Genomic DNA, 14,617 nt, shown 5'->3' on the forward strand with positions numbered 1-14,617 from the left:
TGTTCTTTGTTGATTAGCCTCCAATTGTCATAATATCATATATACTTATGTAGGTCAAACATTTCAACTAGATTTCTCTTGAATTTCATTACAGAAAAAAGCCTTTCCTAAAGGTATCAGTCAGGCAAAGGATCACTGACTCAGTGAAATTCTCTTTCAGTTGTACTGAGGCAATTTGTGTTCATTCTGTGTGACCTGTGATAACTGATGGAATCCACAGCATTTGAAAAAAAAAATTACATTTGATTTCTGAACCGGCTTTTCATCTTGAAACAAAATGGTAGCTCAAAAGTTTTCAAGTGAACATCGTGTTCTGTAATAAAGAAAGAATCTTAACAGTATGGAACAGTATCAATGTGTGCATTGAGAGGTGATAAAGGTAAATGTTTGAAATAATTATATTCTTCTACGTAATTTTCTAACTTAGCAGCAGCAAAAAATGAAGCTAATTTAAAGATACTGCTAACAAATAGGATTCTTAGAGAGCAAGGCTGCAGAGGTGAAAACACAGCTCTCAGGGCTTCCCTGGTGGCACAATGGTTGAGAGTCCGCCTGCCAATGCAGGGGACGTGGGTTCGTGCCCCCGTCCGGGAAGATCCCACATGCCGCAGAGCGGCTGGGCCTGTGAGCCATGGCCGCTGAGCCTGCGTGTCCGGAGCCTGTGCTCCACAACGGGAGAGGCCACAACAGTGAGAGGCCTGCGTACCGCAAAAAAAAAAAAAAAAAAAAAAAAAAAAAAGCTCTCAAATCTGTGCTTGGTGGATAACATGATCGTGGTTACTATCTGAAATTGACACCTGATGGTGCAAAATGACTTGAGGATGGACAGTCCACAGAGGTGATGACAAGAGTCCACAAGGAGAGGTGGCAGTTCTGAGAGGGCGAAGTGGAGGCTACCGTGTGATTTTTGTGAATATTTATAAAATTCTGGTCAAGTATAAAAAAATTTTGAGCCAACTGGATGTCAATATTGCTCTGATATACTAATAGTTATGAAAGCAGAACCCTTCATGTAATGAATGTTGAATGTAAACCCAAGTCTGAGTCTTTGGTCATACTTTTCTTATGTATTGATTTCAATAAAATTCTACTTTTATAAAAAGGAGGAACATCTATTGATCACCTCCTCTGTGCAATGCACCTGTGCACATCATTTCCTCTGAGCATCACGACACATCTGTGAAGTGGGTTTACGCTCCTCATCTTCAGATGAGGCACCTGAGGTTCAGGGAGGTGGCTACGTGCCCAGCAGGGAAGCAGGCTGGGGAGGAGGGGGGGTACTAGAGCCCGGCCCCTGCTCGAGGGGGGCACCCACCCAACAAGGTCACGGTAGGGCTGAGCTATATGTTGGGCTCCTAAACCTCGTTCCCAGAGGTTCTGGCCATAAGCTGCATGATAAACTTTAAGTTCTTTCCCAAGACAGCTGTCAACACCTAGAGCCATCTACCACCTTGGGGTTCTTGGGGCCATGCATCCCCAGGGAACACAAACTTAGATGGAAAAAAATGTCTTTATTTTCATTAAGTCTAACTGTAGTCCAGCACTTCATTTAACTGTGATTGGAAGTAACAAAGCAGAGATTTAGCATTGCCTTGATTTTGTCACCAACAGAAACCCCAGACATTTAAAAATCATGACAGTTGTTGTAGACAACTTGAAATGTCATCAGTTCTCCTTCCTATGTCCAGTTAGGACAGTAACTAGACCTTGATATTAAATGTGTTAATAAAGACATGCTTCTTAATTTCATATTTTAGTTCATCACTTTTTAAAAATAGCAATAACTATTTCTAAGTATGATTGTTTTCCTTTGAAAGCCTATGAATTTTATTTTGTGCGTTTAAAAGCATTATTCTGAGGAGGGGTCTTCAGATGTCCCCAGATGCTGAGGGTGGCCTTTGGGGTCAGAGGTGGCAGGAATTATTCTCTCGGATCTGCGAGAATAACCAAGAGGCATCCATCTCTCTTGTCTATGAAAAGGCAGATGCCGGGATCCCCTTTTAAATAAAATTACTAAAACAGAAATCACTGTAATTCAATCCAGCAGAATTCAAAGTCACTTTTTATTAGATTAGTTTTAGACATGAATTAAGCCAACCTCCTTTAAGCTTTATGTAATTTTACTGGTTGATCCTACAGTTAGAGAAACTTTGTTTTTCATGATCTCTCTAAGATTATAATACTTCATAGGATACATTATAAAGGTGATCAAAGGAAAAACAAGCAGTCCTGTGAGGGGAGGGATCACAGTAGCCACTGTGGGCAGCTCGTCTGTGTTAGTTTCAGGCATTCACTGGAGGAATGGGCTTCCCGAAGACCCTAACCCACAGATTTGCAGGGCTCTGCCTTCCCCAGGCTAAGCGAGCCTTGGTTTCCTCCTCTGTAAAATGGGAATAATAACAGCACTCACCCCATAGGCTGTTGAAAGCATTTAATCACATGACCCACTAAAGCGTTTTGCACAGCAGCTGGCCCACGATAAGCACCTGGTACGTTCACAATCTTACCGTATTCCAAATGGGGACGAGAAGAGGGGATGGGCTGTGTGTGCAGTTGAGCGAGCTGCACAGAGGACACATTTGTTCTGCACATACAATGTATTGGGCATTGGGCGAGGGGAAGGGGAAACAGAGCTGTAAATAGGTACACGCAGTCTAGCAGGATGAAAGGAGAAATGAACACCTTCCAGACAACGCAGAGGCGTTCGGGGGAGGGAGCCGATGCCCTTACTGGGGGAGTGATTGCGGGGCCTCTGCAGGAGTTAAGACGTCTCGGCGGGGCTCTGAGGGATGGCAGGGCTCGACTGATGCATGAGGGGGTGCTTTCCCGATGGGGGCGGACCTGTGAGCTCAGCAAACGTGGAGACCTGCTGGTGTGCCCTGGCTGGAGGGGCTGCTGGGAGAAGGGCTTCCTGGGGGCTGTGGAAGGTGGAAGAGCTGCACCCAGGCTGGGCAGCGATTGGGCGCTTGGATGTATTCCGTCCCCGTCATAACCAAGGGTGTGAGAAAGCCAGGTGTGCGTCTTAGAGGACCCAGGAAGGTGTCAGCAGGGAGGATGGAAAGGACGGAGAGGTTGGGCGGGGGCGTCACAGGAATCCAAGCAGGGATGACGAGCTTCTGAGGAGGCAGGAGGGCGGGGAGGAGAGGAAAAGGCAGGCTTGGGAACGTGAACGAGGAGGCCCGGTTAGTCTGCTGCCTGACCACACCTAGGCCTGCCGGGTGGGGAAGGGCACCTTCCGGCCGCTCCTCCCGGCTCCCCGCTCCCGCCCCGCCCTCCTCTCCCAAGCCTTTGCCACCTGGTTGGTCCCAATTCCGCTTCCTCCCCAGAGGTTCTCGATCTGGGGGCCTTGGTCCTCCTGCCCTTAGCGGAGAGGACCAGGGGTGACCCACGGGATGGGGGAAGGTCGCCAGGGGAATGATGAAGACCATGCGTCTTCAGTGCCCAAGTCATGGTAGACCCTCAGCAAACGGGTCTGGAATGAAGTGTGTGACGATGGGGAATTAAACAATTAAACCTCATCTCAGTTTGCTGACTCCTTGGGTAGGAAAGCGTAGATGTTATTGGAAATACTTCTGCCATTACAATGACTCCTTTGTCTGTTTTGGGAAATGCCTCATCCTCCCATTTATGAGCAGTGAAACTATGCTCAGAGAAACAGGCTAACCCTCAGTGTTACAATCACGTAACAATGAGCATTCCTGCCATGAGCATTCCTTCTGGGAATGTCACCCAGAAGTTTTGAAGACCCTGCTGAGCCCAGGACCCCATCTCTCTCAAGTCCCTGGCGCACCCACAGGCCACTGCCAGGTGTCCAGTCCACTTGCACCAGTGACTGGGCACTCACCGAAATACTAAGCAAGCGATAACTGCGGAGCTCCCTGGTACATCACAGACAAATGTGAGTGGGTTTCACTTTATCCCCACTAGACAGTCAGTTCTCCGTGGCTGGCACTTTCCATGAATCTGATTCACCAACGTGTGCCCAGTGTGTGCCTGATAGAGTGGACACTCAGTACCTGTGCTGTGTGACTAGCTAATTATCCACAGTTCTGGGTGGTCCGTGCACCTAAGCCCTCACAACTGTGTCTGATCCGGGGGTGAGGAACTCTCTTGAACACATTTCCTTTTTCAGGGTTTACACTCCCTCTTGGTCCAGGGAGGAAGGACTGGGTTGTATGATGACCTCCTCTACAAAAGTAGGGCTTCCAGAGGGCTAGTCGGGGTGGACACAGGACAGTAAGTCCAATCAAGGTGGGAGGGGGCAAGGTAAGGGGTTCATTACATCCACCACCACCTGAAGCTCCCTATTCTGGCTGTTGGTGGGAGGATGTACCGAAGATGGTAGACGTGATGAGTAATTCTGGTCCAGGGTGGTTTTTCCAACCCTGGTTTGTCCATTAGAATCAACGTAGGAGATTTTCCAACAGGCCTCTACCAGGGCCTCATCTTAGCCTCAAGAAGTATGAATCTTTGAGGAAAGGGCCTGGCATTGGAATAATTTAAAGGTTCCCGGAAGCATCTAATTAACCTGGGGCTGAGGACCACCGGCCATTGTGTAGCCGTAAGTAAAGGAAAGAGAGGAAAGGAGTTACCCCGTCCCCATCCACTGCCTCATCTCCCCACGACCCTATCAACACAGCAAAAATCTAGGATTCAGGAGATTTGAAATGTGGCTCAAAGAACCCACTATTAGTGGCTGCTTAAAAAAAGAACCATGAAAGCCATTTGGCTGGTTCCTTAGCTGTCCCCAGAGTGGTACCACTGAGGCTGCATGCAAGCCAGTTGGCTGGTCCCTTAGCTGTCCCCAGAATGGTACCACTGAGGCTGCATGAAAGCCATTTGGCTGGTTCCTTAGCTGTCCCCAGAGTGGCACCACTGAGGCTGCATGAAAGCCATTTGGCTGGTTCCTTAGCTGTCCCCAGAGTGGTACCACTGAGGCTGCCTTCCTTCTAAACCGGGACTCACACACACCTCTTCCTGAGGATGAGAAAGGGCAGGATTCTGGGTTAAAACGAACTTCAACTTAGTGTTCATGTTGGCATTTTCCATTAAACAAACAAACAACCCCCCCAAACTCTCCTGACCCTTAAAAAGGAAAACAATCCTCTCACACCCTCTACTATAAATCAGAAAAGTAAACCGAAATGCATTTGCATCCTCTTTTTGCAACTTTAGATTCTCAAAAGTTTACAACTCTGGGTAAAGTAAGCCACTATTATTAACAGCACCGTCAGCCCTGGGATGAGCAGACTTACCAGCGAGCGGGCACGTGGGAGCTTGCCAAGTTGGCGCGGCACTATTTTTAGGGTGCAGAGTCCTGTCTGCATCCTCCTGCTCGTCCTAGTTGATACCAGAACAAGCTATTTTTTTCTCCGAACAGTCGAGTACATGGAGACCTCAAGCTGCAGAGTCATCCTGGGTGGTAATGACCTCCATCGTCTACACATGGGCACAGGACACAACGACACGGTGACTCATAAGACTCCTCCACAAATCCACTCTCCTCGGTGAGTCACACGGCAGGACCCACCCCCTGGCTGTCACTGTTCACACGCTAGGTTCTCCCAGCTTCCCTTTAAAGCGGCCACCACCTCTCTGTTCCAAGTAGACCCTCCCCAGTGTGGTCCTGTGTTCACACAGATAACCATCATTTATGTTACTTTGCAAACCAGCAATAGCCTCTAGAGAGACGAGAGGTTGAATTGGTTAAGAAATTCCTGTTTGGGCTTGTTATAGGCTGCACTGTGATCTCTCAAAATTGATATGGGGCTTCCCTGGTGGCGCAGTGGTTGAGCGTCTGCCTGCCGATGCAGGGGACGCAGGTTCGTGCCCCGGTCCGGGAAGATCCCACATGCCGTGGAGCGGCTGGGCCCGTGAGCCATGGCCGCTGACCCTGTGCGTCTGGAGCCTGCGCTCCGCAATGGGAGAGGCCACAACAGTGAGAGGCCCGTGTACCGCAAAAAAAATTAAAAAATAAATAAATTGATATGTTGGAGTCCTATTCCCAAGCACCTCAGAAGGTGACTGTATTTGGAGACAGGGTCTTTGCAGAGGTGACCATGTTAAACTGGGGTCATTAGGATGGAGCCCTGATCCAATGCAACTGGTGTCCCCACCAGAGGGGAGATTAGGACACAGACAGGCACAGAGGGAAGACCACGTGAGGACACAGGGAGAAGACGGCCGTCTGCAAGCCAAGGACAGAGGCCTGGAGCTCATGCTCTGCACATCCTCAGAAGGGCCCAACCCCGCTCTCACCTCGAGCTCAGACTTCTGGCCTCCGGAACTGTGAGAAGTAAATGTCTGTTGCTGAAGCCCGCCAGTCTGTGGGACTTTGTGAAAGTAGCCCTAGCACCCTCACACAGGGCTTTCAAAAATGTTGTGTGACTTATAATAGTTCAGAAGCCAATAAACTTGAGGAACCCACAAGGCTGTTTATCTTCATTACTTTTTTCTGATAAGACCTGGAGATTGTGTAGCCATAAGTAAAAAGCTATTTCCAGGCCTATACTTTGGAAGAGGTTCTGAGAGCTGAGCTGCAGAGCCTGTTACTTCTTCATCACACACTGACACGTGGCAACATCCGCCAGTTTTCTGTGTTCAAAAATTCCAGAAACTAGTGCTGTCAGGAAACACGTTCCGGAATCGCTTAGCAATTTTTAATTCAAACACTAAGAACTGAAGGTGTTTAGTCCTGTTGTTTTCATTCTTCTGCTGACAGCTGACTGTGTACCTGTCCTCTGTGGACACAAATGATGATCACACCGGTCACCGCCAACCACTGGCTGGAGACGGCCAGGGGCTCAGGTGGCCTGGGTGTGACTCCACCGTCGCTGACTTTTACTAATGTGGACTGGTATTCAGAGCCTCGCACTCATTGCTAGTGTTAGAACACGAGGCTGCATTCATTTCACCTGACCGTGTGGAGCTGAGGTTTCCTCACCTGTACGGTGGCCACGGAAACAGTAGAATCAGGTAAGGTTAACACCCTAAGCGCTTCGCTGGCCCAGAGCTTGGCATGGAGCAAACAGTAAATGCCGCTGCTGTTACTGCCACGTCGTCCTCATGCCGGGTTGAGGCGCCTGGTTGGCACTAAGCGGACAGAGGAGGAGTACGGAACTGTCTTCCAAGTGCCACCTGGTTCCCTGCCCCTGGCGACGTCTAACTAATTAAAAAGGGGACACTCAGGAGGCGAACTGACGTGAAAGTAGAACCCTGAGTTAGTGCGCCCTCAAGCTACTTTTGGATGCCTTCTGCTCACACAGCTGCAAGGAGAGGGTCTCTGTCGCATCATCAATCATCCCAGGTGAGAGACCTGGTACACACGCCAGTGAACGCCCGGCCTGGGCAGGACCCTTCCAGGTACGGGGATTTTTCATTTAATTGCAGGAACCAAGAGTTACCTAAAATGTTTCTTTGTAGTCAAAAGAGTATTCGGTAATCAACAAATAGGCAAGGTATGTATGTCATTATCTCTACAAAGAATATATCATACAAGAAATTTTTAAGTTAATTTAAAACAACCACAATCCATAAGGTAGCACACGAGAGATTTTGATAACACGGGCCCCAAGAATCAGGTAAAGATCTCGTGAAATGACTGAATCTGTCACACCGTGAGATAAACGCAAACATTAATACTATACACAAAATGGTTAAACAGATCTTTTCTTACCAATGAAACCCTTAAAAGTATTTTATGATTTCTCTAAAGGTAGAGAAACAAAATCAACTTAGGACATCCCCAATTCAGAAAGTTAAGCTTAGTGGTTATGAAAGAGGAAAATGAGCCGTTTCTAATTGCATTGCTTAAGAAAAACGAAAGTGCCAACAGATGGAGGAATGTAACTAGAATGGAACCGTTCTGCCTTTTAAAGTAATTATTGGTTTGGTAGCACTCTTGGTTCTCTTTGAATACCTAATCAGGCATTTTGATTGCTTTCCCAAAGTCCTTTAACTACCTTTAACTACGGAAATAATTCGGTAACTACGGTAAGTGCAATGAACAACCTGAAGGTAGGAAATTTACAAAAGCAGGAAAGCCACCATAACGCTGAGGGCCCTGAGACACTCTTAGGATCCTTTCCTGCACAGAATCCTGAAACACTGATGAACACTCATTCCTCCTGTTCTTACACTGCATTTCGAGTTGTTTGTGTATATCCTACACAACTCTCTTTTGGATGTTGAAGTCAGCATGAAAAGTGCAAAGAAATTGAATTGGTATTTTTATAAATTGCTGCGTGCTCACCTTCCTTTCAGACATTTCATAACTAGACTTTAGAATAGATGATATAACACAATATGCTAGATGGAGGGCCCTGAGTTCAACTAAGTAAGATTTTGAAATTAATAAAGAAAAATACTGATAATTACTTTCAACAATAAGGTCTCTGACTTGCTGACTGTATGAAGACTCTCAATTTGGATTACAAAGAAAAGACATATATACACAAGGACCTTCCTAATTTAATAGAAGTGCAGGGGCACCCAGAGAACTATCATTCACAGCATTAATGTGAACATGGAACTTAACTTACTGACATATATCTCTTCTAAAAAAAAAAAGTCCTTAGTTCTCATTTGAAATCTTTACTTTCCTAAATCTTTCAAAATGCAGGCTGTGGCTGAGGTGACCTCTAGGATCTCTTCCAAATCTAAATGCTATGATTTTGTGATTATAAGGCAAAGTCATCTCTGTGAAGAATGAAAGAAGGTAAGAGAGTGTTCCAGAGAGTTCTGAGGAGCAGTGCTTTCAGAAAAAATAACAGAAGCATTTCTGCAAAATATTTTTCCCTATCATTTGTATAAATCCTGATAATAACATAAACCGGGACCCTCTCCCACCCCCGTGGCTTGTATCGAATCACAGGCTCTTCACATCAGAGCCAGCGCTGAACCACAGGCTTAAGAGTGAATTTCTGATGTGAAAGCATTAAACCTCACCTTTCTAGAGCCGCCAGGTCCCTCTTATTTCGAACGCGAGAAATAAGCGGAAGCTAAACCCCAGAAAAGGTGGACTAGCAAGATAGTACTTGGTAACAACAGACCTCAGTCAAGAATTAAGTGCCTTTATCCACTGGAGTCACAATGCGATTCGCTTGGAATCCCAGGGGCTCCACCTCTAGTGAAATTGGCAGAACAAGCATTATTTGATTAGTCTGAAAGATCCTGCCCTGAAAGGGACAGAGGCAGGTGACAGGGGACTGATGGCTTCTGAAATGCTAGCTGTAGAAAGATCAAATCGAGGTCATTCCGGGTCTCCTAAACAAAACAGGGATTCTTCATAAATCTAAAGGACACCCATATAAAATTATAATTTTATTAAGTAATGCTCAGTAGCGATTTGGGAAAACATCAACCAACTTGAACATGATCAGGAACATATAATGTGGGAAGATAAAACCATCATGCCTATGCCTGCAGCTGCGGGGGGCACAAATTACAGAAGATTCATTTATTCTCTGCTCTCAAGTTCTCTGGGGTTTCTTTTGGTAAAGCTGCCGTCTGGTGCAATAGGTGAGAAGATTCAGGCACCAAGCCTGCCCCTGATTTCAGTATTTAGTTAAAAATCTTTAGTTCTGATAATGAATTTAACCCCCCGGGGCAGGGGGAACCCAAGGAAGAAACAGGTCTGAGAGAGACCAAGACCTTGAACAACTGCCCAGGAGGTGATGGTCCTGGAAGGAGTCAGGAACCATGCATTTCCTTGAGGGCATCTGGCCTTGTCACACTCAAACCACACCTCTGCCTCTCCAGTGAAATTTCTCAAGAGCAAAATTTTCACCTTTGCGCTACATGCTGGTCAGGAGGCATCAGAGCAGTGGAGCAGATACACCAGCAGGCAGCAGGCCCTCTACAGAGCCCCCCACCTGCAGAGCCCCCCTGAGTTGTTGTTGGGGGGGAACTTTGCGTGTGTGGCAGGGAAGGGGGCAATAAACTGGGCTGGATACTCAGATTCCTAAGTCCACGTGAAGTTCCACCCTCAGGGAGATTGTGGGGTCAGGAGATGGGGAGAAGCCAAGGAAAAGGAGAAGGGGGTCAACGGGAGAGGGAGGGGGAGGGGGAGAGAGCGGAAGCCTGGGGCGGGGGCGGAGGAGGAGGAAAGGGAGGGGCACATGGGGACAGCAGGTCAGGAGATCAGGGCAGTGGGTAGAGGGGCAGAGCCAGAGGGGAGAAGCAGCGGAGGAGAAAAGAGGGGAGGGCGTGCGGACAGGGAGAGAGCGTATCCTGGAGAGATGGGGACCGACCGGGAACAAGCGGGAGACCCGCAGAGACGGGATGGAAAAGTAGGGAGAGAAGAAAACGCTCAGGGAAGAGAAGCGGAGGCGCCCGGGAACGTCTCCCCTCGGCAGGCTGGGGTAGAGACACAGCCCCGCGCGCACCAGGAGCGAGAGGGCCGAGGGGCCAGCCCCGCGCGCCCCCGGCCTCCTCCCCGCTTACCTGGCCCTTGACCAGGCTGGCGGCGAACTGGCGCATGACGGCCTCCACGGTGTAGGCGCTGGACCAGCCGCGCGGCGTGAGCAGCTCCATGCAGATGGCGCCGCCGTCCAGCACGTAGCCGTTCTCCAGGCGCGGGCTGAGCACCCGCATGAAGGGCGGCGAGAAGGGGAAGTTGTCGGGGAAGGTGAGGTTGAGCAGGATGAACTCGGTGTTGGTCTCCTTCATGTCCTGCCACAGCACCGAGTCCTTGTCCACCTGGTGCAGCTTCACGTTCCAGTCGAAGAGGCTCTCGTCCACCAGCTCCACGGAGATGAAGCGGTCGCTGAGGCGCGCGATGTCCTGCAGCTCCTTCATGAGCCTCCGGCTGCGCACCTGCGTACAGTGCTGCTGGCGCGCCGCGGGCACCAGGCTGCCGCCCGCCGCCGCCGCCGCCGCCGCCGCCGGGCCCGGCCCCGCCCTGGCGCCCGCCGCGCGCTCCCGGGGGCCCCCGCCGCTCGCCGCCCCCGCCGCCGGCTGCGGCGGCTTGTCGCGCGAGGCCAGCTCCGCCGCGCGCTTGCCCTTGCCCTTGCCGGGTCCGGGGCTGGCGTCGCCCGCGCCCCCGGCGGGATGCTGCTGCTGCGGCTTGTGGCCGCCGCTCTTGGCGCCGCCCTTGCCGCGCAGCGACGCGCTCTGCTGGCCGCCGCCGCCGCCGCGGTGGTTGTGGTGATGCTTGGGGTCCTCGGTGTCCCGGTTGTGCAGGCGGATGAGCCCGATTTTGCGGAGCAGCGTGGCCATTTTAGGCTCGGCGCCGGCGCGGGGTTCCCCTCGGCTCCTGCCCCCGGAGCCCGAGAGCCGGGGCGCGGGGGCGCGGGGCGGCAGCGACCGGCGACCACTCAGCGGGGCGCGGCGCGGGCCCCCCCTGGCGCCGGCGGCCGTGGCGCAGCCGAGCGGGCAGCACGCGCGCTCGCCGGCCGCTGGGTCGCCGCTGTCATATGACGGGGCCCGCTCTGGCTCGGGCTCCAGCCGCCCGGGGAGGGGAAGCGTGGAGGGGACGCGCCGCGGCGGGCCGTCCCCCGGCTGGTCCCTGCGCGCAGCCCCCCGGAGCCTGGTGTCCGCGGTCCTTTGTGAGCGGCCGCAGCCTGGCTGGCTTCGAGTCCGAGCGCCGCCTCGGGGCGCGCCGAGCCGTCCGCAGCGCCCCGTAGGCAGCGAGGCGGCCGCGGGCTCGCGCCGTGCGCGCCCGCCGAGCCGTGCTGCGCTGGCCGCTACCGCGGGACCCCGACCGCCGCCGCCGCCGCCGCGGCTGCTGACATTGCAAAGGCGGCTGCTCAGTCTGAGCTGAGTGCGGCGCGAAGGGGGCGGTCCTGCCGGCCGGGGAGGGGGGCGCGGGGCGGAGCCGCGGGACTGCCTGCGCCGCGCCGCTCCCCCGCCGCCCGCCAGCCGCCCGGCTCCTGCGGCGACACGCGCACGGCCGCTGGGGGGAGACATCGGCGCGCGCCGGGCTGCGGGGTAGCGCCGCGCGGAGCCGACCGGCCGGCCGGAGAGGAGCGAGGGTGGCGACCAGGGCGAGAAGGGGCACGTGTGTGCGCGCGCTAATGAGGGTCTCAGAGGCTCCGGGTCCTTCTGCCCGGGATCCAGGCTCGGCCCCCGGCCTGACCCTCCGACCTCACTTAACCTAGTGGGAGCAACCCGGAGGGGAAGGGGCGTCGGAGAAGGATGGAAAGCAACCTGTTTATTGATTCCCGTGTGCACCAGATGGAGCCTGGTGTCCACACCGCAGTCCCGGACCGGGGTCTGCGGAACCGGTGCTCTTCTAAGGACTGATCAAAGAATCAGGGCCTGGGGAGGAGGATGCGGGAAGCGTGCTCCCCGCAACCCCCTAAAGAACCCCTCGAGTCCCGACTTTAAAGGATGGCGCTCCGCGAATTCACCCCTGCGACCGGGCCCGGCTCCTCTCCTCCCCGCCACGCCAGGGGGTCCCTGCGTTCCGAAAGGGGAAGGAAGGGACCACGGAGCACTGGCTTTCGAGTCGTTTCCAAGAGGTTGCGGGGAAACGCATCCGACTCTGGCTCCAGCGGGCGCTCAGGGCGCGGGGCGGGCCCTCTGCAGCCCCGGAGTCCTTGCTACCCGCGGGTAACCTCGGGACTGGCCGCGGAAGGGGTGGGGGTCCTCCTTCAACTTGGACGCTTTCATCCCTCCCCTCCCTTTCTGCCTTTAACTCATTGAAACTTATTTTTATCTGGTGAAATTTCAAGCAAAAAGCACCTTCAGGGCCCCAGAAGCTGGAACAACCGGGGAAGCCGTGAAGAGTCCAACGTTTGCAGGAATCGCGCCGCCGCGCAGGGTCTAGTGTGTGTGGCCCAGCAGCGCAATGGGGAGGTGCGGTGATGATCCCCGCAATATAGGAGGAATCACCCCGAAAACCCAAATGGCCAAGGACTGACTCCAAACTTCACCGCTGTTCCTGGTTTGGCTTTCATCTTGAGGAGCCTCTAAATTCATCAGCAGAGCGCGTTCATTCTGATGTCACCGTGACGATTGTTCTTAAACCTCTTTACCGTTTTCACTTTTTATAAATTATTAAAAATTTTCCCTGTGAAAAATAACTCTTCAGATCACCGCGGAAGTAAGTTCAGACCTAACGGGCCTGTGGTTCGGTTTTCTAGAGTTGCTTCCCGGTACAGTGAGGTGCCCGCCAGTCCTCACCGGTTTGTGGCAAGTGCATGCAACCCTGGGACGTGGTCCCCTGGATCGGTGACTATATATAAAGGTGCCTTGCCGTGGAGGCTGTTCTCCAGTGGGTGGGAGTGGGCAGTGCAACATACCAGGCAAGACCAGTGGCTGGTGACCAAATCTCGGCTGCAACTGACTGAGATCTAGTTGTCCTGGTCTCATGGGCTTTCTTGTGATCCGTTCTGTCCAGCTCTGATTTTTAAAGATAGGTTGAGCAGAAAGATGACAAGGTCTGTCTGTAAAGTACCCTGAGTTCATTTAACCTATGGGAAGAGGGAATGTGAGAAGATCGGGAGGTGACACTGGTGGGGACAGGCAGGCATTACATGTTTTATCATTTCACGGCCACAGAAGCCATCCCGGGTTTTATCTGACCCATTTTACTGGTGAAGAAACTGTGTTTCAAAGAAGCTCAGCAGCTAGCCCAGCTCAGCTGTGTGCTGGGACCTACATCCTGGTCCCTGTGCCCCCAAGCCCTGTGCTGAGGTTGACCAGCTGCCCCAGACAGTACACTGCACTGCAGGGTTTCTGCTGGGGTTGGCTTTCAGTCCCAGTCCCGGAGGTGGAGGTGAGAAAGTCTCCGCAGGTGTGATTGTCATCCCCACAGGCCAGCTGACCTAGGGGGAGGCCTTGGAGAAACGAAACGTTTCCTACCTGAAGCAGGGGTGTTTAACTGAAATCCCAGGCAGCCATCTGTAAGGGCTTTAATTCTGATTGGAAGTATTGTTAGGGTGATCATATAATTTATTCTTGGAATGCAGGGCTTTTTTTTTTTTTCTGAAAGTGAAAGGATCACAGTTAATACTGATGCTGGGACAAGAGGCCAAAGCAGGACAGACAGACAGGTGAGATAAAGGTCATCTTAATTATTATCTACCTGTCACACTTTCAGCATCTCTGATCAACTCTTTAAAGGGCTAAAGGCAAATGTTAGTTAAAAATTGGAAACAACCTAAATTTACAACAATAGGATAAGTGGAAGGTAAATTATACCTAATCCACTTGAGAGAATATTATGCAGCAATAACTTCACAGTTATGAAGATTATATAGCAAAATGAAAATATTTATGATGTACATAATAGTTTTAAGAAAGCAAAGTGCAAAATATACACACTATAGCTACAACTGCATAAAACTATGTGTAGGAAAAAAGATAAGAAGGAGGAAAATTGAAATGGTAACAATTATTATGTTAGTACCGGTAGGTATTCTCAACATACCCCCTCCTCAACCCTCCAGTCCATGGACTCAAACATTTGCTTCAGTGACGGGATGCTAGCAGCAGCAGTGGGAAGAAGGACCCCCTCCTTCTCCTATCCCAGGAGATTCTAGAAATTTCCACATCACCAGTGGAATGAATGGGCATCTACCCAGCTTAGCAATGTGTAGAGGTTGCACTTTGTTTTTAAAATTACTCTCTTTTATTTGATTTTCAAACACTCTGAAAAAGAATATATTGCAGT

The 14,617-nt window shown here is 51.4% G+C and overlaps 1 protein-coding gene across 1 annotated transcript in view; it reads right to left on the minus strand.

Moving 5' to 3' along the window:
* UBE2QL1 (ubiquitin conjugating enzyme E2 QL1) overlaps positions 1–11,249 on the minus strand; it is a 46,136-nt gene extending 34,887 nt beyond the window's left edge. Inside the window, exon 1 of the mRNA XM_082624166.1 lies at positions 10,444–11,249. Within this exon, the coding sequence (XP_082480292.1) occupies positions 10,444–11,217 (774 nt within the window). The 5' untranslated portion in view covers positions 11,218–11,249. The remainder of the gene's footprint in view (positions 1–10,443) is intronic.
* Positions 11,250–14,617: the final 3,368 nt, after the last annotated feature.

Source organism: Mesoplodon mirus (genome assembly GCF_964341445.2).
Source record: "Mesoplodon mirus genome assembly, chromosome: 5".
Classification (NCBI taxonomy): Eukaryota; Metazoa; Chordata; class Mammalia; order Artiodactyla; family Ziphiidae; genus Mesoplodon; species Mesoplodon mirus.